General features: G+C 36.2%; 1 protein-coding gene across 1 annotated transcript; it reads right to left on the bottom strand.

Moving 5' to 3' along the window:
- Nucleotides 1-680: 680 nt before the first annotated feature.
- On the bottom strand, nt 681-23,193 carry pld3 (phospholipase D family member 3). The gene is made up of 12 exons (XM_079621121.1): nt 22,923-23,193; nt 21,414-21,484; nt 21,189-21,239; nt 13,327-13,487; nt 12,946-13,126; nt 11,662-11,779; nt 11,416-11,543; nt 8,321-8,518; nt 7,115-7,254; nt 5,182-5,344; nt 3,764-3,863; nt 681-1,822 (listed from the first exon to the last, which is right to left on the bottom strand). Exons 2-12 carry the CDS (start codon nt 21,438-21,440, stop codon nt 1,635-1,637), a joined length of 1,455 nt encoding a protein of 484 aa, XP_079477247.1. The 5' UTR covers nt 21,441-21,484; nt 22,923-23,193; the 3' UTR covers nt 681-1,634.
- Between the last annotated feature and the right edge of the window lie 90 nt (nt 23,194-23,283).

Raw genomic sequence — 23,283 nt, 5'->3', positions numbered from 1 at the left:
ATACAAGGAGGCGTGGCTTGCTAAATACTGGTGGCAGAAAATAACGGACAGAACATGGTCCACGAGAAATGTCCATTTATGGAAATGCAGCCAATTTTAAAAATAGACATACACACATGCTTGAAACTTGTGTTGACACAAATAAAGTACCTAACTTTCTTAACAAACCTAAAATTAAAAAAGCTGTTGAAAAGTTTATTGAATGGAGGTGGAATGGATCATGCAAGCACGTGAATAGGACTTCAATAGAGTTTAAATACATGATTACAATTACCGTGTCAAAATATTAAATAAATGGCATCACATTTGTGAGTTATAAAGGCACAAAGTTGCAATCAGAATATGCACATTTTACATCGTAAATGGGACCACAATGGTTTCCTTTGTTCTGATATGTAGAGAGAGAGAGAGAAAAAAAAAAGATGGTGTAGCTACTTATGATTTATTTCATGGCATTCATGTTAAACCCGTCATAAACCATTTGAAATATCTCGTGCCTTTATAAATGCATTGTTCATTGCATTATCCCAATCAGTTTCCAGCAGCATTCATAATAATTTTCAGCATCAGACAAAAGAAGTGCATACATGTTCTTGCAAAGGCCATACTACAAGATTGATGCAATATTAATTAAATTCCACATTTGAACAATGTCAAATGACTAGAAAATAGAGTTGAATTGTGTCAAGAGTCATACTTGTTTTTATGTTTATTCAAAAGCAGTTTACAACTTAAAACATTACTCTCAAAGAAAAAGAAAGATCTTAATGTAAAATGAACTGACTTTGAGAAAAGAAAAAAAAATGTCTGCAGATTAACAGCGAATAAACTGTGCATTTTTGAAAACATAAAAAGTTATAAGTTAAAACAAGCTCACACATCCCTCATTATTGCTCACTATTCCTCTTTATAACGATGAACATGTCTGATAATGAATCATCTACATGGGCACTCGTGGTATTTTCACTTCCAGATTTAAGACCTAATAATAAAAAAAGAAAACATCATCACAATTTCTAACCCAACAAGTCCTGAAGAAAAAAACTCATGTGTGATGTGCAGTTAAAACAGCCAGTGCTGCTGGCCAATAGTGGTGACATAACATGGCATCAAATTATATATATATATATATATATAAAAAAATGTAAATATAGACTACCGGTACTTCAGATGTACAGGACAGCACACAGCAATTATGAAATCACTTTAGAAAGAGAAAGCAGCCATGAACAAAACTATAAATCAACGATAAAACGATTCTACCTGAGACGCTACAGGTTCAATACATGTTAAAATGATCGATCAACAGGAAGGCATTTCTGTTAAGAGGTATTGCATGTCATTTAAAATACATTTTGTGCAAAACATATGCAACAAGTATTTATATTGTTATTAGTATTGGAAAAATATGGTCTGTAACTCCCACCTGTTGTTTAGTGCACTTTTATGAGTGCAAAAGTAGCTCATGGCAAGACGATCAGGCGAGGAGGTATTTTAGAGCCCAAAAATGGAGCATAGATCAATGCTGTGCATGCCCTGAATACCATACTTCAAATGCCACCAGCAGTGTGTGGCACACAGCACTCAGCAGCGCCACCTGCAGTGTGAAGGCCACCGCACAGACACAGCCTGGACTAACACACCACTTTACGGTTGGTTCTGTGGTTAATGTCAGTGCTGTACTGAGAGTCCCAGTCTCTCTCAAACACTTCCTGTAACTGCTCCCGGACTGTAGGAGTTGTGGACTGAGCTGAAGTCTGGTTCACCACTAATGCAGAACCAGCTGTGTTCACAAAGTAGTCACCTGACCAGTTAGAGGTACCTGGAAAGTATGGAGCCAGAATATCAGTATAGCAAGAAGAAAATATTCCGTCCCACGTTATATTGAATGTCTTTAATGTACTAACATTTCAGTTAATCATTTGATACAATGCACTTGTTGTGTACATATGGTTTTAAAATACCTGCATGCAATTAAAGCTGTAGTTATTTTCTGTAATTTCATCTAAAATTAGCGATGCACAATATATCAGCCACCATATCGGTATCAGCCGATATGTTCATTATTAAAGTTATCGGCCTGATAAGAAAATGTGGCCGATGTATTAAAGCTGTTAAATAATGCATAATTTCCTTTAGCTGAGTCACTTCATATGCGCGCTGTTCGCCAAGATGGTTTTGAATTGCATGAAATCTGATTGAAATCACTTTAAAAAAGGGAAATACAGTTAAGTGCAACATGTGCAGCGCAAGTCTAATGGTGAAAGTGTAAAGTCTAATGGTGAAAGTGTAAAGTCTAATGGTGAAAGTGTAAAGTCTAATGGTGAAAGTGTAAAGTTTAATGGTGAAAGTGTAAAGTTTAATGGTGAAAGTGTAAAGTCTAATGGTGAAAGTGTAAAGTTTAATGGTGAAAGTGTAAAGTTTAATGGTGAAAGTGTAAAGTCTAATGGTGAAAGTGTAAAGTTTAATGGTGAAAGTGTAAAGTCTAATGGTGAAAGTGTAAAGTTTAATGGTGAAAGTGTAAAGTCTAATGGTGAAAGTGTAAAGTCTAATGGTGAAAGTGTAAAGTTTAATGGTGAAAGTGTAAAGTCTAATGGTGAAAGTGTAAAGTTTAATGGTGAAAGTGTAAAGTTTAATGGTGAAAGTTTAAAGTCTAATGGTGAAAGTGTAAAGTCTAATGGTGAAAGTGTAAAGTTTAATGGTGAAAGTGTAAAGTTTAATGGTGAAAGTTTAATGGTGAAAGTGTAAAGTCTAATGGTGAAAGTGTAAAGTTTAATGGTGAAAGTGTAAAGTTTAATGGTGAAAGTGTAAAGTCTAATGGTGAAAGTGTAAAGTCTAATGGTGAAAGTGTAAAGTCTAATGGTGAAAGTGTAAAGTCTAATGGTGAAAGTGTAAAGTCTAATGGTGAAAGTGTAAAGTTTAATGGTGAAAGTGTAAAGTCTAATGGTGAAAGTGTAAAGTCTAATGGTGAAAGTGTAAAGTCTAATGGTGAAAGTGTAAAGTCTAATGGTGAAAGTGTAAAGTCTAATGGTGAAAGTGTAAAGTTTAATGGTGAAAGTGTAAAGTCTAATGGTGAAAGTGTAAAGTCTAATGGTGAAAGTGTAAAGTCTAATGGTGAAAGTGTAAAGTCTAATGGTGAAAGTGTAAAGTTTAATGGTGAAAGTGTAAAGTCTAATGGTGAAAGTGTAAAGTCTAATGGTGAAAGTGTAAAGTTTAATGGTGAAAGTGTAAAGTCTAATGGTGAAAGTGTAAAGTTTAATGGTGAAAGTGTAAAGTCTAATGGTGAAAGTGTAAAGTCTAATGGTGAAAGTGTAAAGTTTAATGGTGAAAGTGTAAAGTTTAATGGTGAGACTTTTGTTTTTGTAATCAGGCTCTCAAAAACTATATAAAAATTTGGATTTAGATTTAATCGGCCAATATATCGGTTACCGGCTCTTAAATATAAAAATGATCAGTATCGGCCAAAATATCGCTTCATCCCTATCTAAAATGACACTGTTGACCTTTCCCCCTTACACCTTAACCCATCCTTAAAGCTAACTATACCACAAACCTGACCTAACCGTACCCGTTTCTCTCTTCTATAGCAGTACATTTTTGCAACACAACGTGAACACAATAAGTACATTGTACCTACAACTTGTTTTTCTGATGCAAGTAGGCTACATAGTCAAGCAAAGTAACAGATCATACAGGAAAATTAATTAAGATATTTAGAATCTAAAAATGTAAAAACAAAAAGTAAGTCAAAAATGAGTCATACCTATATAAGCAACCTTATCTGTGACCATGTACTTGTTATGGTTGACTCTGGCAAAGGGAATTTTTTTCTGTTGAGGGTCAGATGGCACGGTGAAGATTTTCTGTGAGGGGGAAAAATAGTTTGTATTAGCTTATTACAGTCATGCACAACTGTTCTTCAAGAACTGGGGGGGGGGGGGGGGGGGGGCACACTACACAGGGGTTCAAATGACACCTTTAGCTCCATTCATAAGCATGCGAATGCGTGAGACAGGAAACACAAGCTCAAGCAAAGAAGTTTTGCATTACACTGCGCTCCAAAGTTCATGTATGGTGCGACCAATAGAAGATTACTAAGCCACAGCGTGACCTTTCAGCTGAATGAAGAGAATGCTAACTTTAAATAGCCTATGCAGGATTGCAGCGGTAAAGTGGGATAGATTTCATATATTTGTGTCTGTAGAAATTATGTGTCTAGTGTGACCAAGGCTTTATTCAGAGAGGATGCATTTAAGAGATCAAAAGAGACAGTAAGGACTTTCACATTGTTATAAAAAATATATATTGTAAATGAGTAACCAGAGCAACCACCAGAGGGAACTGAATAGTTCAATATAGACAAAGTAGGATTGGAAACACAGCCTTTTCTGTCAGAGCCACAATTTTTGGGAATAGTCTGAGAGTAATAGTCTCTCCTCTTTTAAAAAACAGCTTAAATCTTGGATTAGGGACAATTACAATTGTAGCCATACACCAAATACTTCCATGAACATATATATATTTTTGTTTTTGTTTTTTCATTTATACTGTATTTACTTTATACTGTGATTAAGTTGAGGGTTAGGTGAGGTGAGCAATATATTGTCTGTTTGAGGGTATGCTATGCTCATATTGTTTTAAAATTCCTGTTGTATTTATTACATTGCTACTGTATTTATTAAATTTATAGTGTATTTTTATTGACTTTTGTATTTTAGGGTGCCTGTTAAGACCTGGCTAGGGACAACAGATGGAAACTAGCACTTGTAGCGAACTCTGGCTTGTTTACAGCAAGTAACTTGTTTGTTGATCAATGAGCATTGTCCCTATCCAAAAAAAAAAAAAAAAACTGGAAAATTTCACAAACTCTTTTCAACATTGAGCTTCTTGAGCTGCAAATCATCATATTATACTGATTTCAGAAGGATCATGTGACACTGAAGACTGGAGGAATGATGCTAAAAATTCAGCTTTGATCACAGGAATATATTACATTGTAAAATACAAATATTGTACTGTATTTTTGATCCAATAAATGCTGCTTTGGTGAGCTTTTCAAAAACATTCAGAAATATTATTGACTTTTGAACAGTAGTGTGTATGCCACGTGCGTAATGCAACGCAACACAAGGTATGGCCTCTGAAGTAACACACAGACTACACAGCCCTGACGGCACTCACCACTTGAACGTCCAGCTTGTTCTTGTCCTGTAAGGAAGCGAGTGAGCGGAGGAAAGGGAACATGATTGGGTTGGTGCTTTCCCAACAGCTGATCAGCAGACGCACACGAACCCTGCGCTCGTAAGCCACGCGCCGCAGCTGGTCATCGATGTCGGTCCAGTACCTGCGGGAAACCAGGCAGAGCAGGGTTACATTTGATGGCCGTTACAGAGGTTTAGGAACATTTAACAGTCATACAACGCCATGCAGACTGAGAACATTTCACTGCTGTTCCTTTAAGACTTCTATGTGAATTACTGAGTCCGTAAAGCTTCACTCTGACTGGGAGATGAGAAAAATAGAGAAAGCGTTTCATTCACAAAAACTAAAGCGAAAACCCTAATAAAACTATTTTTCATTACTTATATAAATAAATATAATAAACATTAACTGAGATGAAAAAAATAAACAGCAAGTGGTCAATGCAACATTTCTCATTTTCATTTAGTTTAACCCCTTAAGTGTCAAATTCATTACATATTTAAAACAGTAATATCCTATAGTAAACCTAAACTAATCTTGACAAACTAGGTTTCATTTGAAAGCTTACAATCTCTAGTATATTTGGTGACTGATTTTCTAAATAAATTACAGAGGAGCCGTAATTTATCAATGTGCAACAATAATATTTTCATACTCCTAATGCGTGTGCAGTCCTTTATTTTGAAATAGTGATGAACATGAAAAATCATGAAAGAATGGTAGAAACCTCAGTTTGTTTTCATGCCAAGAGTTCAAAAGATAGCATTCATTCAATTATTTTAGACAAAAAGGTCTGAAAAAATGTTTTAAATATAAAGAAAAAACTAGATTCACCATTTGTGATGTGGCAGCGAGGTATAATGCACATACATGTTCTTTTTATGTGTTTCTTAGAGGTTTAATTCATATCAAAATCTGCCAAAGATATTTTTTGAGATATCAACCAAAAATTTTAACTTGCTCAGATTTTTGGGTTTGATTTTTTTTTGTTGCAGTTTTAGAGTAGCCCAGGTTTTGAAAATATATATTTTATATAAATATGAATAATTAAATTTTTTTACATTGTACATTTTCATAAACTCAAACTTCTTTTTCTGTTTCACTTTCTTAATTTATTTCACTTCTACAAAAATCTGCCAAATGTCTTCTTTAAAACAAGACCAATCTTACATCTATATTCCAAAGCATTCTTGAATTAACCATTTAAGTTCGGAATGTGCATTTTCATGTCTATTAAAAATAAAATAAAAAAAAGGGTTAAGTCAGTGCTATTTTAGTGTCATTGAGATGCTTTTTTTTATTTTGAATTAGATTTTATGTTTATTTTTTCCGTTTTCATTTTATAGTTTTTATTAATATATTTCTTAGTTTTATTTTAGTACATGAAGTTGATGTATGAGGTTAATGAAAATGGGAAACTAGCTGAAATAAATAAGTATGTTTTTCTTATTGCATATTATTTTTAGTTCATGTTTATTTTATTTCAAGTAATGTCTCTTTTTATGGTTTTAGTTTCAGTTATAATAATAACCCTGGTTTATAAATAAAAGCAAATAAACTAAAACAAAAAAAAACTTGAGACATATAGGCATATTTAAACAAACAACAACAAAAACTAATAAAAATGAGAAATACGCAACAAAAATGACTAAAACTTAAAAATGTTAAACTTCAAAATATTAACAAAATCTATAATGGTATATCAAAGATACTGGAATAACACTGTTGCAGTTTATGTGTTTTTTAGATGCAAGAAACCTTTTTAGACTGTGAAAGAAGTTTTAAGTTCCCTCATGAAATGAATCCTAGAATTACTGATCCAAAAAGCATTTTCACATGCACAAGAGAGGTGCTTTTACGCTGGCTGGTTATGAAACATGCGCAAAGAGGAAGTGGAGAATATTTTATGGACCTCTTGTGGCTGGAGAACTCCATAGTGGGAAGATAGTTCATCACGGCGATGTAGACGAACTGCTGGGCATCAGCGATCACACTGAGGATAGACTGCACGTCTGAGGTCCTGCCCTCAGCGCACAGTGAAGGAGGAGAGCTCTGTGTGACAGAACAACAGACTGCCCTTTAAAGGAGAACTCCGGTCAATTTTAACATTGAGCTCAATTTTTAGTAAATTTGGAGTGCTGTCAATACAGAGAACAATGACAAAAATCGGTGTTGCCTACACCGTGTTATCCTCTTTTTAAAATTTGCACCCTATTGACTTGAATGGGGCAAGTTTTAAACCTGCTTTTAGCCTCTTAACATCCTTGATGTGTCATTACAAGTGCCCAGCCATGTTGAGTGATTCTTTCAGAGTGAACACGGTGAATCTGACTGCATTAGATGTGAAAGATATTAATAAAAATGATGTTATATCAGCCAGCGCAAATACCTGTATTTACTTCCTGTTTTCGGTCGAAGTCCACAGTAGTCGACTGTCGAGTTCACGCGCGTGATCATAGATAACTAAGATGATTTTTTTTTTACAAATATCCATCAGAGCAGCACCGTCTTCGGCTGACAGCTGACAGTCTGAGTCTCCACTGTTGCTTAGTTACCTATGATCACGCACATGAACTCGACAATCGACTACTGTGGACTTCGACCGAAAACAGGAAGTAAATACAGGTATGTGCGCTTGTTGAATTAACATCATTTTTATTAATATCTTTCACATCTAATGCAGTCAGATTCAGCGTGTACACTCTGAAGGAATCACTCAACATGGCTGGGCACTTGTATGACACATCAAGGATGTTAAGAGGCTAAAAGCAGGTTTAAAACTTGCCCCATTCAAGTCAATAGGGTGCAAATTTTAAAAAGAGGATAACACGGTGTAGGCAACACCGATTTTTGTCGTTGTTCTCTGTATTGACAGGACTCCAAATTTACTAAAAATTGAGCTCAATGTTAAAATTGACCGGAGTTCTCCTTTAACTTCCTCTATCTTGACTCAAAAAAAGCCAAAGAAAACTGCAACCAGCAGAGTAAACGACACCAGAACAAGGAACAATACAAGCCACAAAAATTCCAATGACAATGTCACATTCACATTTGACTTCGCTTTATTCCCTTTCATGGTTGAGCTGATTTTTTTTTCAGTGTGACGGTTCTCTCTTACTGATAGATAGACGCTGGCGTCGGTCCCATTGAGTGACAGCTGCATCGGCGTGTCCTTATTGTACAGGGTGGAGTAGTTGCTGGGCCAGTGTGCAGGAACGGTCTTGGTCTGATTCAGGAACCAGTAAGCCTCGAAGATCTTCCCAAGGTCCTCGGCAAGACAGCTGCAGTCATACACAACTGCACCCAACTCCTTCACCTGAGCAGAGGGAACATATAAGATCATGAAGATGTGAAGTATTCCCGTAAATTCTCTAAAGTCTTATGGCTTTACAAAATGTACTAGCACATCTTTCCTCCTGTATTAAGATGCTATTCGTCACCATTCAAAAGTTTAATGTTTTTAAAGACATCTTATGCTCACCAAGGCCACATTTATTTAATCAAAAATACAGTAACATTGTGAAATATTATTACAATTTAAAATAGCTGCTTTCTATTTGAATATATTATAAAACGTGATTTATTCCTGTGATGCAAAACTTGTTTTTTAGCATAATATTTCCAGTGTCACATGATCCATTAGAAATCATTCTAATATGCTGATTTGCTGCTCAAGAAACACTTCTTAATATAAATATTGAGAACAGTTTTGCTGCTTAACATTTCTGTGGATTTTTAATTTTTTTTGGATTCTTTGATGAATGGAAAGTTTAAAAGAACAGCATTTGTTTGAAATAGAAATCTTTTGTAACATTATAAATGTTTTTACTATCACTTTTAATCAATTTAATGCATTCTTGCTGAATAAAAACTATAAATTTGACTGGTCCCAAAGTTTTGAACAGTAGTGTAACTTTATGTAAATGTATATATTACAATACAGTGTACAGGTGAGCGATATGACCAAACTTTTATACCATGATATGAGTCACTTAATTTCACGATAACAATATACACTGTCCGGCCAAAAAAAAGTCACTGTTTGGATTTAAATAGGCAAATGATTAAGAGTCAATGATTGGATCATTATTGCAGTGATTATTATGTTTCTACCATGTTATACAGGTAAAACTCGAAAAATTAGGTGAAACTAATATATCATATAGACTCATTACATGCAAAGTGAGATATTTCAAGCCTTTATTTGTTATAATTTTGATGATTATGGCTTACAGTTTATGAAAACCCCAAATTCAAAATTAGAATATTGTGAAAAGGTTTTCATAAGCTGTAAGCCATAATCATCAAAATTATAACAAATAAAGGCTTGAAATATCTCACTTTGCATGTAATGAGTCTATATAATATATTAGTTTCACCTTTTAAGTTGAATTACTGAAATAAATGAACTTTTGCACGATATTCGACTTTTTCGAGTTTCACCGTATATTTGGCAACAGTTCTTTTAACCATAATTGATGGAGTATGTAGCTTCTCATTTCTTAAACAACCATGTAGGAACACACATCATGGCTATATTCCAGGAAGACAATGTCAAGATCCATCAGGCTCAAATTGTGAAAGAACGGTTGTGAGGAGCATGAAGAATAATTTTCACACATGAATTGGCTCCAGATCTTAAATTCATTGAAAGTCTTTGGGATGTGCTGGAGGGGTGCATACATCTTTGGTCAAGGTCTAAAATAACATGCTAGAAACATAATAATCAATGCAATAATGATCCAATCATTGACTCTTAAGCATTTGCCTATTTAAATACAAACAGCGACTTTTTATTGGCAGTGTACATGACAATATAGTTATTTTTGCTTTAAATAAGGTTTATATACATAAATAAACCTTATTTATGAATAAACCCCATTTTTTATACATAAAAAAATTAGGGCTGTCCGTTAAACACGTTATTAACGGCATTAACGCAAACCCATTTTAACGGCGTCAATTTTTTTATCGCGAGATTAACGCCCTTAGCAAACTTTGTCGTTTTTTTCACATGCTTTTGCAACAACTAGTAACGTTATTAAAACTACAACACCACACCGGATTTAGCTAGACCAGAAACAAAACAACAGCACGCCGCACAAACTGGTTTGGGTTTGCGATGCGAGCCGCCAAATAGTTGACGAGAAGCGCCGAGCCGCGTCTAGGACAACTCGTATCACACATCGGACGCGCACTTTCTCAGTTTATGGTCAGCAATAAAAACGCAGAATGGCGCCGCCGGTGTGTGTGCACTCATAGACAATAATGTGTTTGAATTGTAAATACGAGGCGCTGCGCTTCTCGTCCGGTGTGCGACGCCCTTTAACGTTACGCTTTGAGTGGATGAATGATGAGCGCGAGACGCCGAAATGGGGGCCAATAAGATCCTGAATGGAAAGTTTACTTTTAAAAAGTTGCCAAATGGTTCAATTGACAAGACCAAAGTTGTCTGTGTGTGTCGTTGTGAACTGAGCTATCATCGTCCAGTCTGAAATACCACTTGATGGTCAAGCGCACGCACACACACACACACACACACACACACACACACACACACACACACACACACACACACACACACACACACACACACACACACACACACACACACACACACACACACACTGATGCGTTTCTACGCCCACTCGTCAATATCAGTAACGTTACCTCGTCAGTATTTCTTTCACCCTTTTATTGATGGACAGCGTTACATTGTGTGAGCGATTATTTGCTCAAGTGAGAATGTTAGTGTGGAATTGAACACAGAATATGCCAGTGTTGTTTTCAATAAAAAACATTTGCACAAAGCAAGCCGATCCACTTTTCCATGTTGATAAGAGCATTAAAATGAGAAAAAATAATGGGACAAAAAGAAATCAAGAGACATTTAGAATAGATAAAAATGTGCGATTAATCGCGAGTTAACTATGACATTAATGCGATTAATCGCGATTAAATATTTTAATCGTTTGACAGCCCTAAAAAAAATTTTTTTATACCATTAAAGTGTCATAATTCTCCATTTTCCATTTTCAATATCACAAAAAAAAAAAAAAGTATATCGTCCACCCCTATTACTGTGTACGAGGCATGTATGAGAGGCGGGGAAGCAAACATTCCCAAACACTGATCTCAAACCATGTTGCATTTAAAGGTTACCGTATATAGGCAGCAGCAACCCATGAAAAACTGACCAGAAATATGACTGACCTGTGTTAGTGACCTCCAGTCCATATTTGCACTCCCTATGTAAACATGCTTTTTGTCCACGATCCAGAATTTAGTGTGCAGAACACCTGTCGTCAGCTCTCGCATATTCACCATCCGCACGTCCGCTCCTGTGCGAAACAAGACATTTATATAATACAGCATCTTATAATGTTTACAGCTCTGTGCTGATATATTTGATGTTATTTTTGAGTGGCTGTTAAATTTCTCAATGTTACGCTGACTTACCGGAAGCGACCAGGAAACTAATGTCATCCAGAGGTTTTGTCCCTGACGGTTTATCGACTGCAATTCGGACGGACACTTTCCCCGAGAGCTGCCCCAATTCCTGCAGAATCTGCTGACCCTAAGACCAACAGATCACTTGGGTTAAGACCGTGACACACAAGAGCCAACGTAAAAGAACTAGCGGCGATGAAAGCTGGAGGTTTTGTTGTAAAAAGCTGCGCTTGAACACACCAAAAGGACTACAGGCTACTGTCAACTAGCATGTGTGTTCTGGAAATAACCGTCTAACTGCGTGTAAAAAAAAAAAAAAAAAAAAAAGAGTCACCGAAACAAGGACTACAGGTATACAAACCTTAAACAAAGCAGCGCTTGCTTATCATTACAGCCTTACGTTTATGCTATCTTGACTTTTTTGCACGCTTTCATCACTTTAGCTTTTATTCTCGTTCGCTAAGCTGAACAGCCAATCAGAGTTCTGTCTCTCAACGACAGCACACATAAAACATGCTCACTCAGACCTTCGGCTTGGTGTATCAGGGCCTTAAAGGGGTGGTTGATTATGATTTCACTTTTCTAACTTTAGTTAGTGTGTAATGTTGCTGTTTGAGCATAAACAACATCTGCAAAGTTACAACGCTCAAAGTTCAAAGCAAAGGGAGATATTTGCTTTTAAAGAAATTGCTTTTTAAGGACTACAACAAACGGCTGGTAGAGACTACACGACATTCCTCACGGGTTAGTAACATCACTAACCCTAAACATTTACATAAACCCCGCCCCCTGAACACGATTTATAGATTATCAAGACAGAATATGCTAATCAATGACTAGAAGATAACTACACATAAGCTACAGAAATTCATCAACTAACTATTCAGAGACGTCCTGTTGCTTCTACATGTTGTCACTTCTTCTGAGTCTCTCCATCATTGTCTGAATCCAGTTTGAACATAAAAGTTTTAAACATTTTCAGTGCGTGTGTGTGTGTGTGTGAGGTAAAAGGACACGAGCTCTTGTAGCTCCGCCCCCTGTGCCGGGAGCAGCAGCTCATTTGCATTTAAAGGGACAGACACGGTGCGTTTTTGCTCACCCTCAAAAAGTGACAATTTTAATATGCTATATAAAAATATCTGTGGGATATTTTGTGCTAAACTTCACACACACACTCTGGGGACATCAGAGATTTATTTTACATATTGTGAAAAGGGCATTATACCACCCCTTTAAGACATCACTGACAAAGCCTATTATTCAGTGAGAATTCAGTAAACTTTACATCCAAACCTGATCAGCTGTGGCCTCCTGTGTGTGTGTGTCTTTATTGGTAAGAGTCCAGTAGAAGGAGGCGATGTCCAGACTGGTTTGAGCGCTAGATATAAGGTTGAGCCAGGCCTCATATATAGACTGGTGAGCGATAGAGGAGTTAAACACCAGGCCCTCAGGAATACTCTCCACTAAAGCAATCCTGTAGATGACACATATACAACTATAGTTGGCAACAAAGCCACAAAAGCAGATTTCATTGAAGCTGCAGATGTGAAACCGTGTGCTACGGTTCACCACATATACCAACGGACCACTAAAACACCAAAATAACTGCAAATAAAACACATGTTGGCACAGAATAATAAATGAGCCAAATAAAGGTCTCTTGGTGGGTGGTACCTGCAGGGATCAGTACAGGTCTCTCTGATTAGGAGATGCTTCTGCTGTCCAGATGATTTTGAGGAGGAGGATGTTGCCATCGGAACAAGCAGGGATTGGAGCGACAGGAGTATCAACAAGACTGTGGTTAAGCAGGTGAGGATGATCAGACACCTGTAATACTGAACACAGAGATGGGATATGTTCAAAACGCCTGGGCAATGATAGAGATATGAGGGATAATGTACAGTTAACTTAGCCTGGTCCTTCCAGACTCTCAGACATTTCATTTGTACAGAGAGTCTGGCCTCTCTTCATTGACAAGCGTTAACTTCTTTGTAGGCGGATACTCTGTTGAATTTTAAAACTATTGGATCTGCCATAACCAATCGCTAACGTTTGGTCGTGACGAAACTACAACTCAAACTAGCGCACAACCTCAACGTCATCGTTCTCAGCCACTCCCTCTGTTCGCTGATTGGACCGGTAAAAAATTGACTGGAGAAAACCCAAGAATACACCGCAAACCCAGACGACGTACTGAAGGAAAATGAAAATTGAGTGGAAGTACGTACAGTAGGAGGGCAGAGCCAGGCTATAGTCAACTGGCCCTTATTAACAAAACAAACAGGACCCCAAATGGGTTCATTTTAATTTTAACTGAAATGATTTCATCAACGGGTCCCACTTTATATTAAGTGGCTTTAAGTACTATGTACTTACATCGAAAAATAAGTACAATGTACTTATTGTGTTCATGTTGTATTGTAAAACACTTTTGCTGCTATTGAGATGTGATACGGTAAGGTTAGGGACAAGTGTGCTGGTGTGGGTAAGTTTAAGGATGGGTTAAGGTGTAAGGGAAGGCTCAACAGTGTAATTACAAATGTAATTACATACATTAATTACAGCTGTAATTACATGCAGGTATTTTAAAAATATAAGTACAATGTAAAAACATGTATGTACACAATAAGTCCATTGTATCAAATTATTAATTTCAATGTAAGTACATAGTACCTAAAGAAAAAACAATGGAGTGAAACATGAGGTACAATGTAATTAACAGTAGTTATACTGTAGCTGAGGGGCTAAGGACTGTAAGGTGCTAGCTGTTGCTAATGTGTTGGAGGGAGCTGATCCAGGTGTGCCGGTTAGAACACCAAAGTCGGAGAAGGAATTTAGTTCAACAGATTTATTTTGTACAAGCATATGCAGAGGGGGAGCCAGATCATAGCGGACTGAATTAAACAGTGCTCTCTGTGTGCATATCGGAGATGAGCATGAATACTGGCGCTGAATGGTTCAGTCTTTGCTTTATGTCCTTAGAAGTTTCAGCATGAGTGTGTATGTGTGGTCTGTAACAAACAAATAAAATATACTATAACAAATAATGCTTCTTTCTTATCACAATCACACTCATAACAACATAAATGGCATTAAAACTACTGGCTTCCCTCAAACATCAGCACAATGTTGTCTTTTAACACAATAGAACACGAAACAATACACAGCTTACATGATTACTGTACTGGATGTGAACTCAAATACTGCTATACACCACGTTAGCATCCATTTTGTGTCATCACTCTTTACCCGTCTCTACTCTGTAAACAACAATCAACTCAGCTCGGGTAACAGTGAAATTTACAGTACTCACTTCCTCTCTGGACGCACAACTTTAAACACTTTAAACACAATAGGAACATAAGGATGATCATATAATTGCATTCAGTGAGGGGATTGCACGGCTCGTTGTTGCTGACGATGACGGCTGATGCCTGACTGGATCGCGCGCGCGCACACACACACCTAACACTGTGAAGCACTCCACCGAATGCGCTGCATTCCGCCAAAATAAGAGTCCCCGCGATCGGGGAGAACGCGCTCTTAAATCAGTGTCATTAGTGAGACTTTCACACATATACAATACATAATATATCAGAATTATTGGCTAATATTAGAGATTGGACATATATCAGCTGACACTGGATATTTAGCCCTCCTAAGCTGTTCGAAGTAGTAACAATAAAATTATGCACATCTTTTAGATTTTTTTTATGTGTAAATTTCTCTCTTTCACTATAATTTGTACGCTAAATGACTTCGCTACAGCAAACATCTACACTTCTGTAAGTTTTTACAGAGAATGTATCATGCATTTGGGACAGATTGCTGCCATCTGGTGAAAGTTCTAGATTGTAAGTTTAGAAAATACACATTTGGATATTTGTTTAAACATTATCCAACTATTTTTACATAATTTTTAATATTTTAATATAATATTTCACATTTTGCAGTAATGCTTACTTACAGAGACAGAGAGAGAAATTAATGAATGGGAGTCTATGGCTGTAAGTGTGTGAATCTTTTTCACTCTGGATGTTTTATAGTCTTACTCCTTTATTTCTGTGTGTGTTTGTTCAACATTTTAATATTAATTTTATTCAACACATTAGGATCTTTCCCATTCATTTTAACGGGCAATTTTGACCACGAACACCCAGACTGTGACTTTTTTTTTATGGCCACTTAGATTCATGAAATTAAGTTTTTTTATTGACCAAGTATATATGTATATATGTATATATATATATATATATATATATATATATATATATATATATATATATATATATATATATATATATATGCCACCAAGTATAACTATACTAGAGTATAATATAGGAAAATACCAGCGGACAATATCGTTCAGTTTATTATAAGCGCGTGCTGCAGTTATGCCGTCTGTTGCTTTAAATGCTCGAGCTTGGGGAACTGAAACGAAATAGGAAGTATATATAGGAAGGATATAACATATGTGTTATTATATTGTTATTTGTGGTAGGACTCTTAAAACTGCTAAAGTAGTTACAAGGGGGGAAAACAGTGATATTAGTTGTGCACTTATGATGGGGAATTTTTTCATTTGGACTTTTCTCTGCATGCTATTAGAGACATCTCTGCATGCTTTTGGAGACAGTAGCTATATACCTGCATTATATGACTGACAGACAAGAACGGGTTGACCTTAAAATATCAAAATTGAAACTACTGCGGAGACAAAGACACCTACATCTTGGATGCACTTCAGGTAAGCTAAAACATACCAAAATTTTTTTTCAAAGTGAACTATTCCTTTAAGTGTGATTTCAGCCGCTTTCAAACTGTGTATGAGAGACGCCGCGGCGCTCCTTGCCAGTTTCAATTTGACGAGCGCAAACGCCTAAACGCAATGCTGTCAGCTGTCACAGCGCGTGCACTAAACTACATTCTCTTTATCCTTTTATTAAGTTGGCTTGTGAAAGCCAATTTACTGAAATCCTATTTAAACTTATTATTATTAAGTTGGCTTGTGAAAGCCAATTTATTGAAATCCTATTTAAACTTATTTTTATTCTTCTTCTTCTTAACAGAAAATTTTACAACTCTAACTCCTCCTAGAGCTTTAACTCTACATACTCCAAACTCGGCTCAGACATTCAAACTGTTCTGACTCGCGTTGCTTTATCTTTTCAAACTGATCGGACTTACGGTTTTCCTAAAAATGACGATCAAAACTCGGAAAAAACCATTTGAATTTCCCATTGACTTAACATTGCGGAATGTTCAGGGTTTCCAACTGCCATAACTGCCAAAAATTCAAATCAAAATCCCTTGAAAGCCTAGACTAAATCAAACTGCCATTCTATACACTATATGAGCCATTGAGACTCATGTAAACTCATTAAACTCATCTATCTATCCACCTCAAACTATTTTAAACTTCAAACTAATTTAAACTTCAAACTTATTTAAACTTTTTATGAATAAAAACTATAAAAACTCGCTCGTAGGCACAAGGCCGCAGGCCTTGTGCCTCACCTTAGCCCTAACTCCAGGATGCTAATATACACTAAACTCTGAACACTTAGACTCATGTAAACTCATAAACTCATCTATCTATCCACTTCAAACTAATTTAAACTTTTAACTAATTTAAACTTTTTATGAATAAAAACTCGTGCCTTTCCTCAGCCCTAACCGATGCTAATATACATTAAACTCTGAACTCTTAGACTCATGTAAACTTATAAACTACTTTAAACTCATGCATTCACTAAACTCTAAACTCAAAAACTCTTGAGTGTGTGTGTGTGTGTGTGTGAGTGTTAGAACACCCTAGCAACACCATAGCAACCACCCATAACACCCTAGAAACTGCCTAAAATACCTTAGAACTCCCTAGCAACACTATAGTAACCACCCATAACACCCTAGCAACCACCCAAAATACCTTAGAACACCCTAGCAACACCATTGCAACCACCCATAACACCCTAGCAACTACCCAAAATAACTTAGAACTCCCTAGCAACACCCTAGCAACCACCCAAAACACCTTAGAACTCCCTAGCAACACCCTAGCAACCACCCAAAATACCTCAGAACTCCCTAGCAACACCCTAGCAACCACCCAAAATACCTCAGAACTCCCTAGCAACACCCTAGCAACCACCCAAAATACCTCAGAACTCCCTAGCAACACCCTAGCAACCACCCAAAATACCTCAGAACTCCATAGCAACACCCTAGCAACCACCCAAAATACATTAGAACTCCCTAGCAACACCCTAGCAACCACCCAAACACCTTAGAACTCCCTAGCAACACCCTAGCAACCACCCAAAACACCTTAGAACTCCCTAGCAACACCCTAGCAACCACCCAAAACACCTTAGAACTCCCTAGCAACACCCTAGCAACCACCCAAAACACCTTAGAACTCCCTAGCAACCACCCAAAATACCTCAGAACTCCCTAGCAACACCATAGCAACCATCCATAACACCCTAGCAACCACCCAAAATACCCTAGCAACCACCTAGCAACCACTCAGAACACCTTAGCAACCCTCTAGAAACACCCTAGTAACTTTATACTACTTTAAACTATACTTTAAACTATTTTAAACTTTAAACTACTTCAAACTTCAAATCACTTTAAACTAATTTAAACTTCAAACTAATTTAAACTTTAATCTACTTTAAACTATTTTTAACTGTAAACTACTTTAAACTTTAAACTACTTTAAACTAATTTAAACTTCAAACTACTTTAAAGTTTAAACTATTTTTAACTGTAAACTACTTTAAGCTACTTTAAGCTACTTTAAACTATTTTAAACTTTACACTAATTTAAACTTCAAACTACTTTAAACTTCAAAATAATTTAAACTTCAAACTATTTTAAACTGCTTTAAACTTTAAACTAATTTAAACTTTAAACTACTTCAAACTATACTTTAAACTATTTTAAACTTTAAACAACTTCAAACTTCAAATCACTTTAAACTAATTTAAACTTCAAACTAATTTAAACTTTAATCTACTTTAAACTATTTTTAACTGTAAACTACTTTAAACTTTAAACTACTTTAAACTAATTTAAACTCTTAGACTCATGTAAACTCATAAACTCATCTATCTATCAACTTCAAACTATTTTAAACTTTTAACTAATTTAAACTTCAAACTACTTTAAACTTCAAACTAATTTAAACTTCAAACTTTTTTAAACTGCTTTAAACTTTAAACTAATTTAAATTTTAAACTTTTTCAAACTATCTGGTCCAAACTTTCACAAGCCAACTTAAAGTTTGTTTCAACGAACTTTTTAATCTAGTTATTATTCTTTTTATGAGACTAAAATTTCTATATCAAACTCGTCCTAGAGCTTTAACTCTACATACTCCAAACTCGGCCCAGACACTCAAACTGTTCTGACTCGCGTTGCTATATCTTTTTAGACTGATCGGACTTACGGTTTTCCTATAAATGACGATCAAACTCGGAAAAAATCCCATTGACTTAACATTGCGGAATGTTCAGATTTTCAAACTCCCCAACTGCCAAAAATTCAAATCAAAATCCCTTGAAAGCCTAGACTAAATCAAACTGCCATTCTATACACTATATGAGCCATTGAGACTCATTAAACTCATCTATCTATCCACCTCAAACTATTTTAAACTTCAAACTAATTTAAACTTCAAACTAATTTAAACTTTTTATGAATAAAAACTATAAAAACTCGCTCGTAGGCACAAGGCCGCAGGCCTTGTGCCTCACCTTAGCCCTAACTCCAGGATGCTAATATACACTGAACTCTGAACTCTTAGACTCATGTAAACTCATCTATCTATCCACTTCAAACTAATTTAAACTTTGAACTAATTTAAACTTCAAACTACAACTCACTCGTAGGCACAAGGCCGCAGGCCTTGTGCCTCACCTTAGCCCTAACTCCAGGATGCTAATATACACTGAACTCTGAACTCTTAGACTCATGTAAACTTCAAACTACTTTAAACTTTAAACTCATAAACTCATGCATTCACTAAACTCTAAACTCAAAAACTCTTGAGTGTGTGTGTGTGAGAGAGCAAGTTAGTGTGTTATAACACCCTAGCAACACCATAGCAACCACCCATAACACCCTAGAAACTGCCTAAAATACCTTAGAACTCCCTAGCAACACCATAGCAACCACCTATAACACCCTAGCAACCACCCAAAATACCTTAGAACACCCTAGCAACACCATAGCAACCACCCAAAACACCTTAGAACACCCTAGCAACCACCCATAACACCCTAGCAACCACCCAAAATACCTCATAACTCCCTAGCAACACCATAGCAACCACCCAAAATACCTAAGAACTCCCTAGCAACACCATAGCAACCACCCAAAACACCTTAGAACTCCCTAGCAACACCCTAGCAACCACCCAAAACACCTCAGAACTCCCTAGCAACACCATAGCAACCACCCAAAATACATTAGAACTCCCTAGCAACACCCTAGCAACCACCCAAAACACCTTAGAACTCCCTAGCAACACCCTAGCAACCACCCAAAACACCTTAGAACTCCCTAGCAACACCATAGCAACCACCCAAAACACCTTAGAACTCCCTAGCAACCACCCAAAATACCTCAGAACTCCCTAGCAACACCATAGCAACCATCCATAACACCCTAGCAACCACCCAAAATACCCTAGCAACCGCCTAGCAACCACTCAGAACACCTTAGCAACCCTCTAGAAACACCCTAGTAACTTTAAACTACTTCAAACTATACTTTAAACTAATTTAAACTTCAAACTAATTTAAACTTTAATCTACTTTAAACTATTTTTAACTGTAAACTACTTTAAACTTTAAACTACTTTAAACTAATTTAAACTTCAAACTACTTTAAAGTTTAAACTATTTTTAACTGTAAACTACTTTAAACTTTAAACTACTTTAAACTTTAAACTATTTTAAACTTTACACTAATTTAAACTTCAAACTACTTTAAACTTTAAACTAATTTAAACTTCAAACTACTTTAAACTTTAAACTTTTTCAAACTATCTGGTCCAAACTTTCACAAGCCAACTTAAAGTTTGTTTCAACGAACTTTTTAATCTAGTTGCATTTAAAGTGTCAAAAACACAAGGTTCACATAAACAGTTGGTTTTGTCTTAAGTTAATGTAAACACAAACCTGTATATTCAACTTTTAATTTTAGGTACACTTTGGTACATTTAAACAGAACTCAACTCTACATTTCAAATGCATACAATAAATAGACAGGATTTTGATTTTGCAAGCCTATGAAAACAGCAAGAAAAATAATACTGGCTTTTAGGTCATAGATAAATAAATATGGAAAAAATCGATTCGTGGCCTTTGAGAATCCATTTTCAATCGACAACATAAAAAAAACCCTGATTAATCGAAAAATAGATTTTTTCGCCCAGCCCTAATGAATTCTGATTACAATGAGAACCAATGAGGTTCATTCTCGTGCGTCTAGTGCCATTAGGATAGATTGATTTGTTTGTTACCTTTTGTGAGCCATGATGTGCTTCTCCTCTGCTTAGCTCCACATCAAGCATCTGGAGCGAAACGTGAAAACAAAGGAATTGTAGTTAAGTTTGTACAATAATTTGTAAGTTACAACCAATAGATTTTGCATAAACAATAAGTGAATGTAAGGAGTGTGGTTGAATCACAATCAATTTTAAAGCATTTAAATGAAGGCATAAATAATCAAGGAATGTATAATCTACCTTTTCGTATGGTATATCTGACTTCATTGCGTCTAGGAGGTTCACCAGCACTTCAGGAGGAAATACAAATCCTAAAAAATACGAGATGAGTCAGTCTTGCTCTGGGGAATCTGTGTTCATGTGAGCATTTAGACTGGGTTGTGTACGTGTTTGTGCACGTCTTTGTATGTCGCCATTCACTCCTGTTCCCAGCGTTTCTATAGACACAGGCCTTTTGCCAATTCATTATACAGAAAGAGCCAGAAGTCAGCATTAGTGGCTGCACTGAACAGCCAGGTGACTGACCCATGAGCAGTCTTGATGAGCTTGGCAAATCTTTCACACGCAACCGGCACTCTCGGATATCATCTGACTTAAAAGTGGAAGTGTTTTTTGAAGATGTCGAGAAAATGAAGAAATGTAGATGCTGTGCAGGTTATGAGAGTCATGAGCACAGGGTCACGTGACTGAGGTTCCTGATAGTAACGTGATCTAGATGGGGTGTTTTCTGCTGGAGTTTGAGTAATCTTTTTGACTGGAGGAAATACAAGAAAAAATGTCTGCCGTTTTTTTTAAATATAGAGTAGACATTACTTTTGAACTGCTTCATCAAGTCTAATTAATGTTCCCTTTCCATTTTAACAATAAACCTACTGTATACAATAATTTTGAAGGCCTCAACATGAGCAAAACTTTACTGAGAAAACCTGTTTTACACCATTTTCTACATGCCTTCCCTTCAGTCTTCTGATTGAGACTTTTTTTTAGCAAGTAAAAGGACTTTTAGAATAATTGTAAAACTGTTCTCCAGGTCATGGTTCATGTGTCTTTTTGCTGTAAAAACTTTAATGGTAACATGTTAACTAATGAAAGCTTATTGTAAAGTGTTACAAATTGTTATCATTTTAGTATTGTTATTAAAATTTTACAAAACATTTACTAGACTGCAGCAACTAAGGTTTAGTTGATTATCAATACATACTTTTTTAAAAATGTAATTATGAAATATGATACGTGTTTTTGATGAAGAATGTTTATGTTTCTCTCGATCATCATTACATTACATTGCATTATATGTTTTCCTCCCACAATAAAAACTGCAGAGTTTGAACCATTTATGGTTAATCAATTTTTTAAAAATATAATCTTACTAAGACATATTTTCGGGAGCTGTAGAGTGCACACTAATATTTATAATGCATTTTATGCAAGAACTCTGCTATACTGATTTACATTAAAAAGCTATCAGAATTCCATCTTACTTTTATTGCAAGATGACATAATGACATAAGACATAATTAAACATAATCTGCACTAAATTGCAAATTTTCTACCCGTCTGGAAAATGCCGCCTAGATAGGGACCTCACTAGGGTTTGAGCCACAGCCATATGGTCTATGTTTTGTATCCGCAAGTGTATTATTCTATATTAGTAAAGAACACATTAGTAAATGTTGCATGTATAAGCTCTGTCAACACAGCTGAACTTCAACAGTTGTAAAGACAAGGGAAAGGAAATGAAGGACATACCTGTGATCTAACAGCTCACAAAGCAAACCATTCCGTCTGAGGCGCAGCGGTATCTCGGCTATCAATGAGCTCGATTTACAGAGGGAAACAAGTGCTCTCTGTTCAAAACAACGAGGGGCAATCGGCGTAAACAATGAGTACACTTCTCTGTTTGCAGAGTACACTAGTCAGCAGCCCTACTCGAGCTCCTGGCGAGTTCACTGTCAGTGTCACGTGATCACATTTTGAGTAACCTATGGGCGAACGCCATGAGAGTGACGTAGGCTGTAGAAATTAACTTCAGTGTTATCACGATTTATTTATGTTGATGAAAACGGCACCATAAACAACAGGACATCTTCTTATTGTTATTTCGCTTATT

The sequence above is a fragment of the Phoxinus phoxinus genome, assembly GCF_949152265.1.
Source record: "Phoxinus phoxinus genome assembly, chromosome: 8".
Lineage (NCBI taxonomy): Eukaryota > Metazoa > Chordata > Actinopteri > Cypriniformes > Leuciscidae > Phoxinus > Phoxinus phoxinus.
Note: the sequence above shows the minus strand (reverse complement) of the source record. Positions and strands in the feature narration are given on the sequence as shown.